The 20,140-nt window shown below is 45.9% G+C and overlaps 2 protein-coding genes across 2 annotated transcripts; both read right to left on the bottom strand.

Annotated features, from left to right (window-relative positions):
* Positions 1 to 913: 913 nt before the first annotated feature.
* Positions 914 to 1,748, bottom strand: LOC119339642. Its single transcript, XM_037611617.1, has 2 exons — positions 1,338 to 1,748; positions 914 to 1,030 (listed from the first exon to the last, which is right to left on the bottom strand). Exons 1-2 carry the CDS (start codon positions 1,746 to 1,748, stop codon positions 914 to 916), a joined length of 528 nt encoding a protein of 175 aa, XP_037467514.1.
* A 16,966-nt stretch (positions 1,749 to 18,714) lies between these two features.
* LOC119342009 (BTB/POZ and MATH domain-containing protein 2-like) lies at positions 18,715 to 19,896 on the bottom strand. The gene has a single exon (XM_037613850.1). It carries the CDS (start codon positions 19,806 to 19,808, stop codon positions 18,807 to 18,809), a length of 1,002 nt encoding a protein of 333 aa, XP_037469747.1. The 5' UTR covers positions 19,809 to 19,896; the 3' UTR covers positions 18,715 to 18,806.
* Positions 19,897 to 20,140: the final 244 nt, after the last annotated feature.

The raw sequence follows: 20,140 nt of genomic DNA on the forward strand, positions 1-20,140 counted from the left end.
TTAAAAAGAGAGTACACGTTCAAAAAAAAAGAGGAGTACCACTCCCTTGTTTCTAAAATATAAGGTATACTTTATTTTATCTTTACTCTTCATCACACAACTGTCTATGGATTTTATTATTGCATGTCTATAAATTAGTGTAAAGATATATGAAACGAAATTGTTTTCCAGACAATACGATGATACAATTTATAAATGTTCAATCCATGTGTTTTGGTATATGTATTGATTATCAAAATACGCATCATAGATCGTACAACTCAAGCACGCTTTATATTTTAAGAAGAGGAGTATTGTGTTTTTCATTCAGAGGACGGTGCATCTGTGGTGTATGGCCCGCTCCATATATGGCCTTCGGCTGTAAATAACAGATGGGCCTTTGCAATCAAAGCCTCGAAATTCACGGCAAAATTCAGAGGAGATCCAAACTAGTTGTTTTTTTAACCAAACATTAGATTCAGAAGAAACAGGAGTTGCACATTTTGCTTGGATGATAAGATTACTTCTGATCAGTGATGACACGTCATGCTTAATTCCCTGAATGCACTACATATTTTATCACTCTCCACTTCTCTTTCACTAACATCATGAAAAGTGTACTAAACTCTGACACTAAATTATGGGCAGAACCAAGATTAGTACTACAAATTCCTTCTTCTTTTCATCATCTACTCCTTCTGTTCGGAATTATTTGTCACAAAAATGAATAAAAATGGATGTATCTACAACTAAAATACATCTAGATACACTCATTCGAAGGGAGTACTTATTTACAGTTACACTGGATTTCTGCGACTGATTTCACAAGTACAGCTAAGATGGATGGTACATGGTAATAGCAAAGCTAGAAGATGTGGAGCGTGTGGATGTTGAGGAGCGCGACCCTGGTCTGCACCAGGCTCCGGAACACCTTCTAGCTGCCGGCCTCTAGCTCCTCGATGCACTCCTCCAGCTCCTCCAGCCTTTTCGCCACGGCGACCACGGCTATCTCCTCCGACCCCGACCCCGGCGCCGGCGTCTTCTTCTTGTTCTTAGTCACCAGGCTGTTGAGGGTTGCGTGTGAATGCAAGTAGTTGGTGCTACTTGGTCATCTGGTCATGCATGGATACGGATCGTGCATGTAGTGGTTAGCTTAGTGCGTGAGTTAGTTGCCGGGTGTGCCGGACGGGTGGTGTGTGTGCACGGGTATAAAAACCCCTCCTCTATGTACTGATCGAGTTGCGCCGGAATGAGCCGTGATGTAGCCTGTGTGCTGAATATAAAGGAGGCGTTTGGGCGACGGGGCGTTCGTCGCCCGAAAAAGTGCTCCATCCATCAGAGAGAGAGAGAGCGGTTACAACAGCCGCCAGCGCCTCAGCGATGTCCTGCTTGAGCGCGACCACGGCCTCCTGGAAGCAGCCGTGCGCGTCGGTGAGGCGGAGAAAGGAGACCAGGAGGCGGTCGATGCTGCCGCCGGCGCCGGAGAGCGCGGCCTGCGCCTCGGGCAGGTCGAGCAGGTCACCGAGCACGGTGTGGAGCGCGTCGACGTGCGCCAGCCTCGCAGCCACGGAGGCGGCCAGCCCTGGTGGGCCCTGCTGCGCCCAGGCGCGCACGGAGCGGATGTGGGTGTGGAGATAAGCGAAGATGGGGTGTGAGCGGCACGGCAGGCTCACGGATCGCCCGTGGTATGGCGACGACGGAGCGCGCGCTTTGGGAGACGTCGACGGGCTGAGCGGGAAGGAGATGGAGCGCGCGAAGGCACGCGCCATGGCTGCCGATCGAGCTGCTGCTTCGACGATAGTTGGTGTTGGCAGTTGCGTGCGTGCGTGCGTGAGAGACCAGTGTGTGTCTGTGTCTGTGTCTGTGCGACGTTTGCTGGCTTATAAAGACGAGACGGTGATCCCAGCTGAGCTCTCTCGAGTACTCCCTCCGTCTCAAAAACTTGCTCCAAACTTGTCCCTCCAACGGCACTAACTTGATACTGTATTAGATACTTCCTCGTTCCGAACTAAAACCACGACGAGTAAATCGTAACGGGGAGTACATTTAAGAGACATGTTTTTTCAAAAAGAGAACATGAGTTCGGCTGGACGTGAGAAGTTGTCTGACAGTGACACGCGGTTGCAGGTGTGCCTGGTGGTCGAGGCAAAGCGCGTGATGACGTCGTGAGGGAGTGAGGTGGTTTTCACCGCTTGTGTCAGACAAAACAAGTGCCACTGTTGCAGTGTAATGCCAGGATCGTTCTGGGTTTCTGGCCTCTGTTTTATTCCTTTTTTTTTTGGTGATTCCAGATCGATCTCCAAACCACAATCCGCTCTCCGGACTCCGGCCTCCACGCGCCGGGCGCATAGCCATAGGCGAACGCACAACCAGACTGCATCAACGAGCGCCTCCTGCTAGTAGATGATAGTCCACTCCACATCGCGCCAGCGCCGGATCACCGAGTGACGGACGCGAAATCGAGCCTGCAGAATATACATAGTATTGGACATACACGTATGGCGACTAGGGGGGCGACGGGCGGCGCGCCGCCTCTCCTCTCCAGCGAGGGTCGGCGGGTAGGTGGCAGGTTTTGGGCGCTTGCGGACGCTGATGAGGAGGACGCGGACGGGGATGCGGACAATGCTCTTCCATCACCGCCGACGCCGACTCCCTCCGACCACGTCAACGACTGGTTCAATGCCGGATACACGGAAGAGGAGGTCGCGTCGTCCATCGGCGAGGTGTTGCCTCTCCATGATCCGGCAAGGATCGGGCTACACGCGGGCGATAAGAGGGAGATGGTGCGCCGTTTAGTTCATCGGAGAATGTCGGCGGCGGCGGTCAAGCCGTGGAAGGGCCCTATACCGAAGGTGTGTCTTCCTAATCTCGCTGTCTTTGATCTAGTTCGGCCGGACTCATGGATCGTTGTTAAGAGGAAGATGAAGGATGCCCGGACGGTGGCGGCGCATGCGGGTGTCTCGCCCGGAATTTCGGGCATCGGGATCGCTGCCGATCGTGAGCGCCATTTGGATTTGCTAATTGGGCGAGAGAGGCCGAATGAAAGTGCTCTTGGGCTGAGTCAGGTTGGGCCGGGGTTAGCTGGGTATGAGGCCCAGGCTAACCCGGCGCCAAACCAGCTACTCCTGGGAGAGGACCGGTGCGTTGTGGGTGGGCTGGTCGGGCCGGGATCGGCTGGGTATGCGGCCCAGGTGGATCCGGTCATGATCGATTCTGAGGGCGACGTAGGATCGCCAGTTCGATCGACGTTCCGTTCCACGTCTTTGCCAGTTAGGGTTCTACGTCGCCGGAGTCCGAACCTTCGAACGGCCGGGGGTGGACGGGCTCGGCGTATTCCCCCGCTTGGGGCGATGGCGGGCCGCGGAGGTGCCTTGCCGCCGGGGAAGAAATCTGGGACCGGTCGCTTCCAGGTTGCGCCGCCGCAGGGCTCTGGCGCTGGCCGTGGCGCCGTGCCGCCGCCAGCGTCCGGGATTGGGGCTGCGCTGCCGTTGCCCGCGCGTAGTGGCCGTGGGGCAGTGCCGTCTTTGAACCCTGGGACTGGCCGTGGGGGGCTACCTCCTCTGGAACTGCCTGCTGGTCGAGGTGCGGCGGTGGTCGGTTCGGCTACGGGCCGTGCTGGCGTGTTTCCTGGTCCCCGACCGCCGGCCCCTGCTCCTGCGGGTATCCGTCCTCCGGCGCCGGCAGCGGCGGGCCGTGGTGGCGCGGTGTCAAGGCCGACGGCGCCGGGGCTCACGATCGGGCAGCAGCCGAGGCCGGCCCCGCCGCCTCACCTCGTCGCCAAGCCCCAGCAAAACAGGGTCGGGACGGTGCAGACGCAGCCTCCGTCGCTGCCTCAAGTTTCTGCCGCACCCCGGGGGCAGTGAGGTGATGATGATTTCGATGCGTATGGAGTTGGTAAGCACGGTGGGTCCTTGTCGACGGGCGGTGGTCGGGGCTACGCTTGGCAGAGCGATGGCACGGCGGAGCGACCGTTCATGGGGCCCCCATGAGGCTTTGTTGAGGGGGCGTCTAGCCCGGGCTACCGACAGCGGGGTGGTTTCCGCGGCCATCGTGGTGGCCGTGGGGGTCGAGGTGGCCGGTACCGCCCACGACAGCCCCCTCCGGCTGTTGTTGACCAGATGGTGGTTGATGGGACCGTTGAGGAGCAGGTTCTGCCAGGACAAGCTATGGAGGTGGTCTCGGCGCTAGCCACTGCTGAGATTCCCGGAAATGAGTCCGGGTTGACAGCGATAGTAGAGGCGACTGACAGGACTGAGTCTGAAAGGGCGTCCAAATGGGCGCGTAAGAAGGAAAAAATGTTGTGCTATAGATGTGGTGGAAAGGGACATTTTATTACTGAGTGTGTGGCTGAGCTGTGTGGCACTTGTGGCAAACCGGCACATGATTCGGGGACTGTCCGTTTTTGCGAGACCAGACAACATCACTCATGATGTATGGAGTGTACTGTGCTGAACTTACGTTCTTTGAATCTCCAACGGAGATGGAGGTTCCTGACAAGACCTTGAGTTTGACGACTGGATTAGTCAAAATTACCAGAGGAGAGGTCTCGGAGGCACAGATTGTTCAGAGGCTCAAGGAGTTAGCTCCTGGTGATTTCCAGTGGGAGCTTGTATGTATCGAGGACAAACTATTTCGGGTTGAGTTCCCGTCAGTTGAGGATCTTCAGAGACTTCTGAGTTTCGGGATGTGCAAGGTGCCGAGTACTGATTGTGTGCTTGAGTTTCACGAGTGGAAGAGGATTGATCCTACGGGCAAGCCTTTGACTCAGGTTTGGCTGCGGTTCTCTGGGGCTCCCTCCAAGCCGATGCAGGATGCCCGGGTCGTGGCTAGTTTGGGTGTCATGGTGGGCAGACTAAAGCGAGTGGATATGTACTTTACCAGATCCCACGGGATAGCCCGTCTACTGGTCAGTGTGCTGAATATCGAGTATGTGCCCGAGGTGGTCAAGTGGGCATATCGAGGCCACATCTATAACCTATTCATTGAGTTCGAGGATGAGAGTCTGTTCGCCGAGGCGGCTAACAGAACTGATACTGATATGCATGAGGGTGATGATAGTGCGGCACTTAAGGAGGCACCAGCTGCTGACAGTGGACGAGAGTTGTCCACTACGCCGGGTGCCGACTCTCAGACGTCTGAGGATGGGACGGCACCACCTTCTTCGGTGCCTACGACTGCTCTCAGATTTGGGTCTTTCAAGCTGGCATCTGCACCCCCGAGATTTTGGAGTGAACAAGTGGAGTCTAATGAGGTGTTCGAGCACTCGCTACCGGTCTTGGAGTTTGAGGAGACTGTGGTTCCTCTTCTTGGGGCGTTGATACGTCTCCAACGTATCTATAATTTTTGATTGTTCCATGCTATTATAATACCCCCTTTTGGATGTTTATGGGCTTTATTTTACACATTTATATCATTTTTGGGACTAACCTACTAACTGGAGGCCCAGCCCGCATTGCTGTTTTTTTCCGATTTCAGTATTTCGAAGAAAAGGCATATCAAACGGAGTCCAAACGGAATAAAACCTTCGGGAGTGTGATTTTTGGAACGAACGTGATTCAGAGGACTTGGAGTGCAAGTCAATAAGCAGCCGAGGCGGCCACGAGACAGGAGGGCGCGCCCCCTATCTCGTGGGCCCCTCGGGCCGCCACTGACGAACTTCTTCCTCCTATATAAGCCAACATACCCCGAAAACATCCGGGGAGCCAACGAAACACAACTTCCACCACCGTAACCTTCTGTATCCGCGAGATCCCATCTTGGAGCCTTCACCGGCGCTCTGCCGAAGGGGGAATCGACCACGGAGGGCTTCTACATCAACACCATAGCCCCTCTGATGAGTTGTGAGTAGTTTACCACAGACCTACGGGTCCATAGTTATTATCTAGATGGCTTCTTCTCTCTTTTTGGATCTCAATACAATGTTCTACCCCTCTCTTGTGGAGATCTATTCGATGTAAACTCTTTTCGCGGTGTGTTTTGTCGAGATCCGATGAATTGTGGGTTTATGATCAAGTTTATCTATGAATAATATTTAAATCTTCTCTGAATTCTTTTATGTATGATTGAGTTATCTTTGCAAGTCTCTTCGAATTATCAGTTTGGTTTGGCCTACTAGATTGATCTTTCTTGCCATGGGAGAAGTGCTTAGCTTTGGGTTCAATCATGCGGTGTCCTTTCCTAGTGACAGCAGGGGCAGCAAGGCACGTATTGTATTGTTGCCATCGAGGATAAAAAGATGGGGTTTATATCATATTGCTTGAGTTTATCCCTCTACATCATGTCATCTTGCTTAAAGCGTTACTCTGTTCTTATGAACTTAATTCTCTAGATGCAGGTAGGAGTCGGTCGATGTGTGGAGTAATAGTATTAGATGCAGGCAGGAGTCGGTCTACTTGTTGCGGACGTGATGCCTATATACATGATCATGCCTAGATAATCTCATAATTATTCGCTTTTCTATCAATTGCTCGACAGTAATTTGTTCACCCACCGTAATACTTATGCTATCTTGAGAGAAGCCTCTAGTGAAACCTATGCCCCCCCGGGTCTATCTCTTATCATATTTGCTTCCAATCTACTTTTATTTGCATCTTCACTTTTTGCATCTATATTATAAAATACCAAAAATATATTTATCTTATCATATTATCTCTATCAGATCTCAGTTTTGCAAGTGGCCGTGAAGGGATTGACAACCCCTTTATTGCGTTGGTTGCGAGTTCTTTGTTTGTTTGTGTAGGTGCGTGGGACTTTTGAGGAGCCTCCTACTGGATTGATACCTTGGTTCTCAAAAACTGAGGGAAATACTTACGTTACTATTGATGCATCACCCTTTCCTCTTCAAGGAAAACCAACGCAAGCTCAAGACGTAGCAAGAAGGATTTCTGGCGCCGTTGCCGGGGAGGTCTTCGCTCAAGTCAAGACATACCAAGTACCCATCACAAACCCATCTCCCTCGCATTTACATTATTTGCCATTTGCCTCTCGTTTTCCTCTCCCCCACTTCACCCTTGCCGTTTTATTCGCCCTCTCTTTCTCAATCTCCTCCTCTCTCTCTTTCGCTTGCTTCCTTCCGCCTTGCTTTTGTTTGCCGTTATGTCTGAAATTGGGGAGATTATCGTCGATATGGACAATAATGATAATATGGAAAATTCCGAGGCTCCGGCCGAAGAACCCCCTATCTTGCATACTAAAAAGTTTCGAATCGGTAGTGGTAACATCATTGGAAAAGGTGTTATTCAGGATTTCTTTACTTGTGTCGGTGCTTTACCTTCCATGGGTGGTTCTATTCTTCATAGAACTAGTAGTCTTGCGGATGCCATCGCTATGCTTGTAGTTGAGCTTCGAAGACAATTTATGCATATGCATCCTTGCATACAAAGAATTTTTCTGGAATTTTCTAATATTGAGCATTCTTCTGTTAACCGCGCTGTTACTACCTTTTTGGCTCATGAGTTTAGATTTATCATAAGAGAGGCCAAAGAAATCTTTGCGCACTATAGGGTGGACGCTGGTCGTCCTCCCGTAGAGGCGATCCTCTATGATCAAGAGGAATTTAGGCGTTTTCAATCTTCGGACTATGTTGCTTTCAATGAAAACCTTAGAAAAAGGTCCCTACCAATGTCTTAGTTGATAGAATTCATGAACTTAATAATGATTTTGCCCTTCGAAACAATGAGTTAGGATACTCTCTTGAGTATAGGCTCACAAGATTTTGCCAAAAGAATGCTTTTAGTGATGAATTAATTGTGCATTATGAAGGGCCAAGGGAGGAACCCGTTCCTCCTGAGATTGATCTTGGGGACTTCTGTCCCGCTAAATTTAGCCCTTTTGATTACTTTTGCTTGCCTCAAAGAAAACTTGCTGCCGAACGTAGAGAATATGAGATGAGCTTTCAAGATCTATCTTATTATTATGGCACTACTTAGATCTATCTACGCTTTTATGCCTAGCTAGGGGCGTTAAACGATAGCGCTAGTTGGGAGGGAACCCAATTTTCTTTGTGTTTTTTGTTTTTGTTCCTGTTTAGTAATAAATCTTGCATCTACCTCCTGTTTAGATGTGTTTTCATCTTTTAATTAGTGTCTGTGCCAAGTAGAACCTATAGGATAACCTATGATGACAGTTGATTTGATTCTGCTGAAAAACAGAAACTTTGCACGCATGAATTTAGTTTTGTTAAATCAAAGAAACGTGCTTTTGCGTTGATTATTCTTGCTGCTGATCAATAGACAAATTTTCCAGGACTTCCTATTTTGGTAGGATTTTTAGAGTTCCAGAAGTTTGCGTTAGTTACAGATTGCTACAGACTATTCTGTTTTTGACAGATTCTGTTTTTGTGTGTTGTTTGCTTATTTCGATGCATCTATGGCTAGTAAAATAGTTTATAAACCATAGAGAAGTTGGAATAAAGTAGGTTTAACACCAAAATAAATAAAGCATGAGTTCATTACAGTACCTTATGTGGTGGTTTTTTTTTCTTTCACTAACTAAGCTTATAAGATTTCCTGTTGAGTTTTGTGTTGTGAAGTTTTCAAGTTTTGGGTAAAGCTTTTATGGACTATGGAATAAGGAGTGGCAAGAGCCTAAGCTTGGGGATGCCCATGTCACCCCAAGATATTCAAGGATAGCCAAAAGCCTAAGCTTGGGATGCCTCGGGAAGGCATCCCCTCTTTCGTCTTTGTTCATTGGTAACTTTACTTGGAGCTATATTTTTATTCGCCACATGATATGTGTTTTGCTTGGAGCGTAGTGTATTATATTAGTCATTGCTTTTTAGTTTACCACAATCATCCTTGCTGTACACACCTTTTGGGAAAAGCCTACTTGATTAGAATTTGCTAGAATACTCTATGTGCTTCACTTATATCTTTTGAGCTTGATAGTTTTTGCTCTAGTGCTTCACTTATATCTTTTAGAGCACGGCGGTGAGTTATTTTTGTAGAAATTGCTAGTCTCTCATGCTTAACTTATATTATTTTTAGAGTCTTTTAGAATAGCATGGTATTTGCTATGGTTATAAAATTGGTCCTAGAATGGTAGGCATCCAAGTTGGGTATAATAAAAATTATCATAGGAAGTGAATTGGATGCTATGATCAATTTGATACTTGATAATTGTTTTGAGATATGGAGGTAGTGATATTAAAGTCATGCTAGTTGGGTGATTATGAATTTAAAGAATGCTTGTGTTGAAGTTAGCAAGTCCCGTAGCATGCACGTATGGTTAAAGTTGTGTAACAAATTTGAAACATGAAGGATACCTGGCTTGTGCATCCTTATGAGTGGCGGTCGGGGACGAGCGATGGTCTTTTCCTACCAATCTATCCCCCTAGGAGCATGCGCGTAGTACTTGATTTTTGATGACTTCTAAATTTTTGTAATAAGTATATGAGTTCTTTTGACTAATGTTGAGTCCATGGATTATACGCACTTTTACCTTTCCGCCATTGCTAGCCTCTTCGGTACCGTGCATTGCCCTTTCTCACCTTGAGAGTTGGTGCAAACTTGCCGGTGCATCCAAACCCCGTGATACGATACGCTCTATCACACATAAGCCTCCTTATATCTTCCTCAAAACAGTCACCATACCTACCTATTATGGCATTTCCATAGCCACTCCGAGATATATTGCCGTGCAACTTTCCACCGTTCCGTTCATCATCATCATGACATACTTTACTTTTGTCATATTGCCATCGCATGATCATGTAGTTGACATCGTATTTGTGGCAAAGCCACCATGCATTAATTTTCATACATGTCACTCTTGATTCATTGCACCATCCCGGTACACCGCCAAAGGCACTCATATAGAGTCATATCTTGTTCTAGTTTCGAGTTGTAATTCATATATTGTAATCAATGAAAGTGTGATGATCATCATTATTGGAGCATTGCCCAAAGAAAAAAAAAAGAAAAAAAAGAAAAAAGGCCAACAAAAAGGGAGGCCCAAAAAAAGAAAAAAAGAAAAAAAAAGAAAAAGAAGAAAATAAATAAAAAGGGCAATGTTACTATCTCTTTTTCCACACTTGTGCTTCAAAGTAGCACCTTGTTCTTCATGTAGCGAGTCTCATATATTGTGCTTCAAAGTAGCACCATGTTTTTCATATAGTGAGTCTCATAAGTTGTCTTTTTCATACTAGTGGGAATTTTTCATTATAGAACTTGGCTTGTATATTCCTACGATGGGCTTCCTCAAATGCCCTAGGTCTTCGTGAGCAAGCAAGTTGGATGCACACCCACTAGTTTTCTTTTATTGAGCATTCATTTATAGCTCTAGTGCATCCGTTGCATGGAAATCCCTACTGCTCATGTTGACATCAATTGATGGGCATCTCCATAGCCCGTTGATTATCCTCGTCAATGTGAGACTTTCTCTTTTTTGTCTTCTCCACACAATCCACATCATCATATTCTATTCCACCCATAGTGCTATATCCGTGGCTCACGCTCATGTATTGCGTGAAGGTTGAAAAAGGTTGAGATTACTTAAGTATGAAACAATTGCTTGGCTTGTCATCGGGGGTATAAAAGTTGGGAACATCTTTGTGTGACAAAAATGAAGCATAGCCTAACTATATGATTTTGTAGGGATGAACTTTTTTTGCCATGTTATTTTGAGAAGACATGATTACTTTGATTAGTATGCTTGAAGTGTTACTATTTCTTTTATCAATATGAACTTTTATTTTGAATCATTTGGATATGAACATTCATGCCACAATAAAGAAAATTACATTAAGAATTATGCTAGGTAGCATTCCACATCAAAAATTCTGTTTTTATCATTTACCTACTCGAGGACGAGCAGGAATTCAGCTTGGCGATGCTTGATACGTCTAAAACGTATCTATAATTTTTGATTATTCCATGCTATTATATTACCCCTTTCTGGATGTTTATGGGCTTTATATTACACATTTATATCATTTTTGGGACTAACCTACTAACCGGAGGCCCAACCCGTATTGCTGTTTTTTTTTGCCTATTTCAGTACTTCGAAGAAAAGGAATATCAGACGGAGTCCAAACGGGATGAAACATTCGGGAGCGTGATTTTTGGAACGAACGTGATCCAGAGGACTTGGAGTGCAAGCCAATAAGCAGCCGAGGCGGCCACGAGACAAGAGGGCGCGCCCCCTATCTCGTGGGCCCCTCGGGCGGCCACCGACGTACTTCTTCCTCCTATATAAGCCTACGTACCCGAAAAACATCCGGGGAGCCAACGGAACACAATTTCCACCGCCGTAACCTTCTGTATCCGCGAGATCCCATCTTGGAGCCTTCGCCGGCGCTCCGCCGGAGGGGGAATCGACCACGGAGGGCTTCTACATCAACACCATAGCCCCTCTAATGAGCTGTGAATAGTTTACCACAGACCTACGGGTCCATAGTTATTAGCTAGATGGCTTCTTCTCTCTTTTTGGATCTCAATACAATGTTCTCCCCCTCTCTTGTGGAGATCTATTCGATGTAAACTCTTTTTGCGGTGTGTTTGTTGAGATCCGATGAATTGTGGGTTTATGATCAAGTTTATCTATGAATAATATTTGAATCTTCTCCGAATTCTTTTATGTATGATTGAGTTATCTTTGCAAGTCTCTTCGAATTATCAGTTTGGTTTGGCCTACTAGATTGATCTTTCTTGCCATGGGAGAAGTGCTTAGCTTTGGGTTCAATCTTGCGGTGTCCTTTCCCAGTGACAGCAGGGGCAACAAGGCACGTATTGTATTGCTGCCATCGAGGATAAAAAGATGGGGTTTATATCATATTGCTTGAGTTTATCCCTCTACATCATGTCATCTTGCTTAAAGCGTTACTCTGTTCTTATGGACTTAATACTCTAGATGCAGGCAGGAGTCAGTCGATGTGTGGAGTAATAGTAGTAGATGCAGGCAGGAGTCGGTCTACTTGTTGTGGACGTGATGCCTATATACATGATCATGCCTAGATAATATCATAATTATTCGCTTTTCTATCAATTGCTCGACAGTAATTTGTTCACCCATCGTAATACTTATGCTATCTTGAGAGAAGCATCTAGTGAAACCTATGGCCCCCGGGTCTATCTCTTATCATATTTGCTTCCAATCTACTTTTATTTGCATCTTTACTTTTTGCATCTATATTATAAAATACCAAAAATATATTTATCTTATCATATTATCTCTATTAGATCTCACTTTCACAAGTGGCCGTGAAGGGATTGACAACCCCTTTATTGCGTTGGTTGCGAGTTCTTTGTTTGTTTGTGTAGGTGCGTGGGACCTTTGAGGAGCCTCCTACTAGATTGATATCTTGGTTCTAAAAACTGAGGGAAATACTTACGCTACTATTGCTGCATCACCCTTTCCTCTACAAGGAAAACCAACGCAAGCTCAAGACGTAACAGGTGTCGCCGATCTCGGCCAGGGCTGAGGCGGAGGAGGTCGTTCTCGCAGGAGGGGGTCCGGAGATGGTGATTTCGAATCCCTCCCCTGCGGTCACGATACCACAGTTGCTGCCGGCGGTGCCATCTGCTGATGGGGGCTCGGGGCAGGTGGCCTCAGCGCCCTCATCGGGGCTTGCGGTGGTCGAGGTCCCGAGGGTGGAGGTTGACTCCTCGGGAGGGGGGCCGAGGCAGCTAGCCCCGGCACCCTCCTCCCCTCTTGCCGGGTCGGCGTTGCAGGCGGCGGCTTCGCTTTCCGGAGAGGGCTCAGGGCAGGTGGCCTCGGGGTCCTCTTCTCTTGGGGCGCCCAGAGGGGCCTGCCCACCTACGGCGCCGGTGCCTCCGGCTGGCCGGAGGGCCGGGATGGATGGGGAGCTCGGGCAGGAGGCCCAGGTTCCACCCTCCCCCGGCTTGGTCCACTCGAGTAGAGCCACTCGCGAGGAGGTGATTGCGTTCGGTGGTAGTCCGGATCCGGTCTCTGAGGGGCGACGGTTGAGTAGCCGTCTCCAGGACCATCCGGAAGTGGACGACATTGAGCAGCGGTGCGCCATGAGGGCGGCCAAGCTTCGTGAAGTGGAGGTTGATATGTCTTCAACGTATCTATAATTTTTGACTGTTTCATGCTATTATATTACCCCTTTTGGATGTTTATGGGCTTTATTTTACACATTTATAGCATTTTTGGGACTAACCTACTAACCGGAGGCCCATCCCGTATTGCTGTTTTTTTGCCTATTTCAGTATTTCAAAGAAAAATAATATCAAACGTAGTCCAAACGGAATGAAACCTTTGGGAGCGTGATTTTTGGAAAGAACGTGATCCAGAGGACTTGGAGTGCAAGTCAAGAAGCAGCCGAGGCGGCCACGAGAGGGTAGGGCGCCCCCCCATAGGGCGCCCCCTGTCTCATGGGCCCCTCGGGCGGCCACCGACATACTTCTTCCTCCTATATAAGCCTACGTACCCCGAAAACATCCAGGGAGCCAACGAAACATAATTTCCACCACCGTAACCTTCTGTATCCGCGAGATCCCATCTTGGAGCCTTCGCCGGCGCTCTGCCGGAGGGGGAATCGACCATGGAGGGCTTCTACATCAACACCATAGCCCCTCCGATGAGTTGTGATTAGTTTACCACAGACCTTCGGGTCCATAGTTATTAGCTAGATGGCTTCTTCTCTCTTTTTGGATCTCAATACAATGTTCTCCCCTCTCTTGTGGAGATCTATTCGATGTAAACTCTTTTTGCGGTGTGTTTGTCGAGATCCGATGAATTGTGGGTTTATGATCAAGTTTATCTATGAGAAATATTTGAATCTCCTCTGAATTCTTTTATGTATGATTGAGTTATCTTTGCAAGTCTCTTCGAATTATCAGTTTGATTTGGCCTACTAGACTGATCTTTCTTGCCATGGGAGAAGTTCTTAGCTTTGGGTTCAATCTTGTGGTGTCCTTACCCAGTGACAGAAAGGGTTGCAAGGCACGTATTGTATTGTTGCCATCGAGGATAAAAAGATGGGGTTTATATCATATAGCATGAGTTTATCTCTCTACATCATGTCATCTTGCTTAAGGCGTTACTCTGTTCTTATGAACTTAATACTCTAGATGCAGGCAGGAGTCGGTCGATGTGTGGAGTAATAGTAGTAGATGCAGGCAGGAGTCGGTCTAGTTGTCACGGACGTGATGCCTATATACATGATCATGCCTAGATAATCTCATAATTATTCGCTTTTCTATCAATTGCTCGACAATAGTTTGTTCACCCACCGTAATACTTATGCTATCTTGAGAGAAGCTTCTAGTGAAACCTATGGCCCCCGGGTCTATCTCTTATCATATTTGCTTCCAATATACTTTTATTTGCATCTTTACCTTTTGCATCTATATTATAAAATACCAAAAATGTATTTATCTTATCATACAATCTCTATTAGACCTCACTTTCGATCTCCAAAACACAATTAGGTTTCTGATCGAGATTCAGCAGAGCAAGGCCACAACACAGGCTGTAAGGTTACTCCCCAAATTACATCAAGATTCATCGTGTTCATCTTTTCTTCACCGATTGGGCACGACATGTCTTTATATCACAGGCTGTAAGGATACTCCCCAGGTCACAAGTATCTTACAGTCGAATCGTATTAGCAAGGTGGACTCAACCCCCCCTCTCCCTTCCTCCTAGTTATAAGTGTGAGGCGAGAGTAAGATGACACGGTTTCCGGTCGCCCTCGATGAACTCATGGGAGCCCCTTCCTTCGTTGGAAGCTTCGATAACAAGAGGGGTGAGGAACTTATGGACACATTACACACTATACAGTTGGCAGAATTTATTTATTTGTAGTTACACCTAAATTTGAGACTGCTCGTAAACTCTAAAACACTCTACCAAGTTCGGATATTTAAGGATACCAAGTATATGGAAAGATATAAAAATGCTATAATATAATCTGCAGAGATGTATACTTGGAGAAATGTTATATATTCGTTCTTGTAGATTTACGGAGAAATGCATTGTGATAAAAGATTTGCATAAATATCTCAAATTAAAATGAAAATTATGTCATTTTTTCATAAAAATATAATTTAATCTTTAACATGTGAAAACTATTTTGAAAATGATAAATAATAAACACAAATGAATGTTACTATACCAAAAAAATAGTAGTCAAAATAATATATTGAAAATGGCATGTATTAATGAGTATAATATGTGGTTACTACTAAGATAAGGCATATAATAATAAATTGAAAAGTTCGATATAAATAAAGGAAAATAATTAAAATTAACATGTCATATGTAATTCACAAATATTATATAAATAACATGACTTCATATATATAAGAAATATACAGACGCTAATGTTTTCCAAGTACAATATTATATTTCCAAGTGGACATGGGTACCACTAGCATAAGCATATCTCCATAAAGACCATGGAGTATGCCTTTCCTATAGTTCTAGATGGCGTGAATCAAATACTTGAGTGCAAAGTCATACCAATTGTACTTGTTTATCTCATCAAGACTGGAGACATATTACAGGAATATTGCATCCACATTCTGTGAACTGTTGGGCATACGATGCAGCACAACACCATTGATACGTAAATCGAGCAGGTGGGCATATCCTCTTTGAGAGCAACTTTGAATGTTCTGGCATTTGGACCCCTGCTTCTTCCATTAGCAGTACGAGCGGAGATATGGGTTTTCTGGCGAAGGGTTTGCTAGTTTTTGAGCCACGCAAAAGTTTACCAATGTGAATTGGGACTTTTTCTATTTCATTTTTCAAGCCTGTCACCAATTCTACAACATTCGCTAGCTTAACTTTAATTTCTCTGTTCTCCCCTAACTCCATCTCTTCTGTTTCTGTGTTCACTCTATCAACTATGTAATGAGCGAAAGGTAGTGGTATGGTTTCTTCCTTGATCTGCAATAGCAAATAGCTGGCCAATGGTGTCTTCATCACGTCATCTTCCATATCATCATTCAACGATTCATTTAATTCTTTTATGATCCTGGGGACGCATATGTGCTTGTGTATTGGGTATGGGTTTTCTTTCTTGGGTTGACCCCTCTTTTTTGCTTCCTTGAGTTTGGGCCCTTCCATGCATCCTAATTTGGTCAAATAGTAGAAATTAGATTTTTAGTGTTACTGTCATGTATGGCTGTCTGCAAGATTTAAAAATGAAAAACCACAAGCCTGGACATGGGTACCATTGTTATTATATATAATTGCAAATACATATAAAGAATCTTGATTTCTTTTACAGGTTTCTCAAGTTATATGGTACTTAGCAGCGGAGTTTCATTGATTTTACAGGTTAGTGAGCTTCTGTACTTGCTTTTATGCACACCTCCTATCTATGTAATTATGTGCAATAAATAAATGCCACATTTAACTAAATACAAAGAGCAAGGTTGTTATACAACAAGATTGCAAAATTCAGTCTAAAACATCCCGCAGAGAGATGTAGCTTTGCAAAAATACCCGAGCAAGGGGTTAATGAATGCTGCACTCCTCCTAATGTAATTGTGTGCAATAAATAAATGCCCCATTTAACTAAACACAATGAGTAAGGTTGTTATAAAACAAGATTGCAAAATTCAGTCTAAAAACGCCATGCAACAGAACTTCACCGACTTTCTCCTGGCAGGGGAGGGCACTGACGTGGTCTTCCATGTGAGTCATGAGACATTTGCCGCTCATAGATGTATTCTCGCGGCCCGGTCTATGGTCTTCAGGGCAGCTCTCTTTGGCCCCTTGAAGGAAGGAAGGAAGGACCATGCTTGGGTTCATCTACAGTGACTCATTTCCAGCGATGGCTACAGATGAAAATGAGGGCGCCCTGCTGCAGCACTTGCTCATCGTGGCAGACAGGTACAACCTCCCAAAACTCAGGGCGATGTGTGAGAAGAAGCTTTGTGAGCACACCACGTGAGCACGGTGACCACCATACTAGGGCTTGCTGAGCAGCATGGCTGTGACGGGTTGAAGAAGGCGTGTTGCAAGTTCCTCCCGTGTCCGGACAACCTTAGGGCAGTGGTGGCCATGGACGGCTTTGATGATTTGTGCAGGATCTGCCTCACTATAATGAAGGGCATGATCCTTGGCGTGCTACCAGCAAAGTAGGACTTCACCATATTAGTGTTAGCTCTTCATATATTCCGTCAATTTTTTCACCTGCCTTATGAACTCCCTTTGTCATTGCAGAAGGAAAAGGAAAAGGGAATGAAGGCTCTTTGACTTTGATCTACAAGACTACTGGACACAGTAACCTACATGTTTTGCAGGGGTGGACGCCCTTCGATCACTCATGGATGGCATCCTCTACTTTGCAATGAATTGCTTTCTTTAGTTTCATACCTTGGCTACGTTGTAGCATGTGTGCGTATGTTTCATAGAAATTTCCGGCAAGAGGGGATCTTCGTATCCTCCAGGATGTTGCTATTTCTTTACATGCTGCATTTCGTAACTTTGTGCAAACATATAGTGATTTCCTTAATTAAATTGGGAGAGTAATCCCTTTTATTTAAGAAAAAGTAGAACAAAGGTTGTTTTCACTTCGTTTTTGCCTCTTGCCGTGTTTGTTAGTTCATTGCATGCACAGTGTAGTTCCAAAGGTATGAGTTCCTTATCCTTACGCAAGTTCGCTGAGCAATGCTACATCAACGTAAGGTTACAGGAGTTCACAGGGCTAGGGCGATGTGGGCTGTTGTGATGGGCAATTAGGGGACACATGCCCACCCAGATTACTTAGGGGGGAAAGGTAAGTTCATTGGTTCCTTAAACCACATCCGTGCATCCAGCATTTCTACAAGACAATACCATTATACAATTTTCTTTTACCAGATTGCTTGAGATGATTAGTTAACGATCGACTGCAGTGAAGTACTAATTGTGATTTGTTCATGACTGTATTAGTAGTTGTTGTTACATGTGCGATGCTGATGTGCATGTTTTCCTGTTCATCTAGTATGCTAGATTGTTGCATGCTACTTAGTCACGAGTTATTTACTGAAATTAATCATGAATTTCCCTAATATTCCAACAAAACTTAGCAATTGATCATGCCGAAAGATCACGGCAGTCGCGGTAATGGAGGGTTTCATCTTCTGTGCTGGAGATGGCATGATCCTTGTCCTACTGGCCCGAGGTAGTTTATCTTCATGCATCCATGGGTAGCTAAAATCCAATTAATTATTATACATTTTGCGAAAATATAGATTGTATCAAACATGCAAAATTGTTTTCTTTTTTCTTTTTCTAACATGAAAAATAAGAAGAATTTTTAATGGATATATGTGAGTATGATTCTAGAATGAGTGACTGTCTAGCTTGGCAAACTTTGCGGTCATGTGCAAACTATAATTGACAGAGAAAATTAATTTTAACATGGATTCTCTTGTATTAGTTTGATGTGCTCATTGTAAGAAAAAGTGTGATTATTTGCCGAGGACTAAAATTACGGTCGATGGACCTTGTCATGGCAGGTGCAAAATTATGCGATAGCAATGCCATTTCTGGCGATTTAGATAAGAGGCAGTTAGCCCTGAGATTTTTCATCCGCAATAGCGGCACAATTGTAGCCAAATCGTGGGAGATTTATAGCTTTCTTGTGTGCTCAGATTAGATAAAGGGATGGATCATAAATTCAAAATACTAAACCAAATCTCTCGGTTAGATCTCTCTACGGTTATCCAATAGCTAATCAAAATGGCCTGGAAGTATACTAGGTATCCAAACATATATGATTAACAATCCATTTTATCTAACAACCGATGAATGCACCCTCCATTGTGTGGGTACTAGAAATGCAATCATGCATATGTAAGATAGAAGATAACAAAATGTAGAATAGAGCTAGGCATGGTTGTATTAAGAGGAGCTACTTATTTAGACTAGGGCAGCATCCTAAGGATAATGTCCTTCATAAGATGGGGGCAGCTCCTCTGCAGATATTCAAACCCTTCAGTCTGCACGACCGCCTTCAGGTTCGCGAGACAGCCGAGGAAACCATAGCACGCCGTCTTCAACTTGTCACAGCCATGCTGGTCGGCGAGAACCAGAATGGTCGCTGCCGTGCTCACGCCGATGTGGTTGCACAACATCTCCTCGCACCTCGCCCTCAGCAACGGGAGGTCATACCTATCCGCCGCGACAAGCAGGTGTTGCATAAGGACGCCCTCGTTCTCATCTGGCAGAGAGTCACCGTAGATAAACCCGAGCATCGCCTTGAATACTGCAGCATCCATGTCGTCTATTTGCACGACAGAGGTGGTCGATGGTGTGCCTTCCTTCATGGGGCTGAAGAGCAACGCCCTAAAGACGGCAGAGCGGGCCGCAAGTACGCACCGGTGGGCGGCGAACGTCTCGCCACCGACCCCGAACACAATGTCCGTGCCCAACCCAGAAAGTAGAAGTTCAGTGAAATTTTCCTGCATGGACGGTGGCTCCCCGACGACCATGACATCGCACCGGATGATGAAACGGTCGTCCTTGACGAACTTCTCCGAGACCTCTCTTTTCAGAACCTTCTGACGGTGGTCGTACCGGCCCCGGAATTCAAATATCTCACCATGGATACGTGAACGTGCCGGCTCTTTCTTATCTTTTTCTTCAACGAAACTGAACTCGAACTGTGCCTTCACCGGATCTACGCTGCCCTCTAACAGGCAAAGCTGAAGTGTTATGAGGCCGCCGTCGGAATGGGGGAAGTAGTAGATGCGCCAACGTTGGCCGCCGATGATGAAAATGCGAGAGCATATGGATCTGCGGGAGCGCGAGTGGCCTTCAACGACAAGCAAGTGGTACCCACTGGCCGCGCCGGCGTTGATGATAGGGGCGGCGCCGTCATCGAGGAGCTTGCCGCCAGTGAAGATGGATTCACCTGTGAAAGACATGATTTATGGATCTGCTCTGGTAGGTACCAGCCAGATCATTCGCAGAAAAAAGGTAGCAGCCAGATCGAGTTTTAACGTGGGGAGCACTAGCGAGATATCTGCTGCGCAAATCACGTCGTATAAGGAGCTACCGAGCTTGTATAAGGATTTGTTACCATAACTACCCCATGCGTAAATCACGTCGTATATCCCATTCTTTAACAGTTCTTTCCACATCACGTGGATTTCTTCCTTAGAATTAGGTGGGAAGATAGTCTGGTTTCCATTTTTCTTGAAACAAAAAGAAAGAAAGACTGCGTATCAACTGGGAGTGGACCCAACATAGGAGAAGG

This window comes from Triticum dicoccoides, chromosome 7B (assembly GCF_002162155.2).
Source record: "Triticum dicoccoides isolate Atlit2015 ecotype Zavitan chromosome 7B, WEW_v2.0, whole genome shotgun sequence".
Classification (NCBI taxonomy): Eukaryota; Viridiplantae; Streptophyta; class Magnoliopsida; order Poales; family Poaceae; genus Triticum; species Triticum dicoccoides.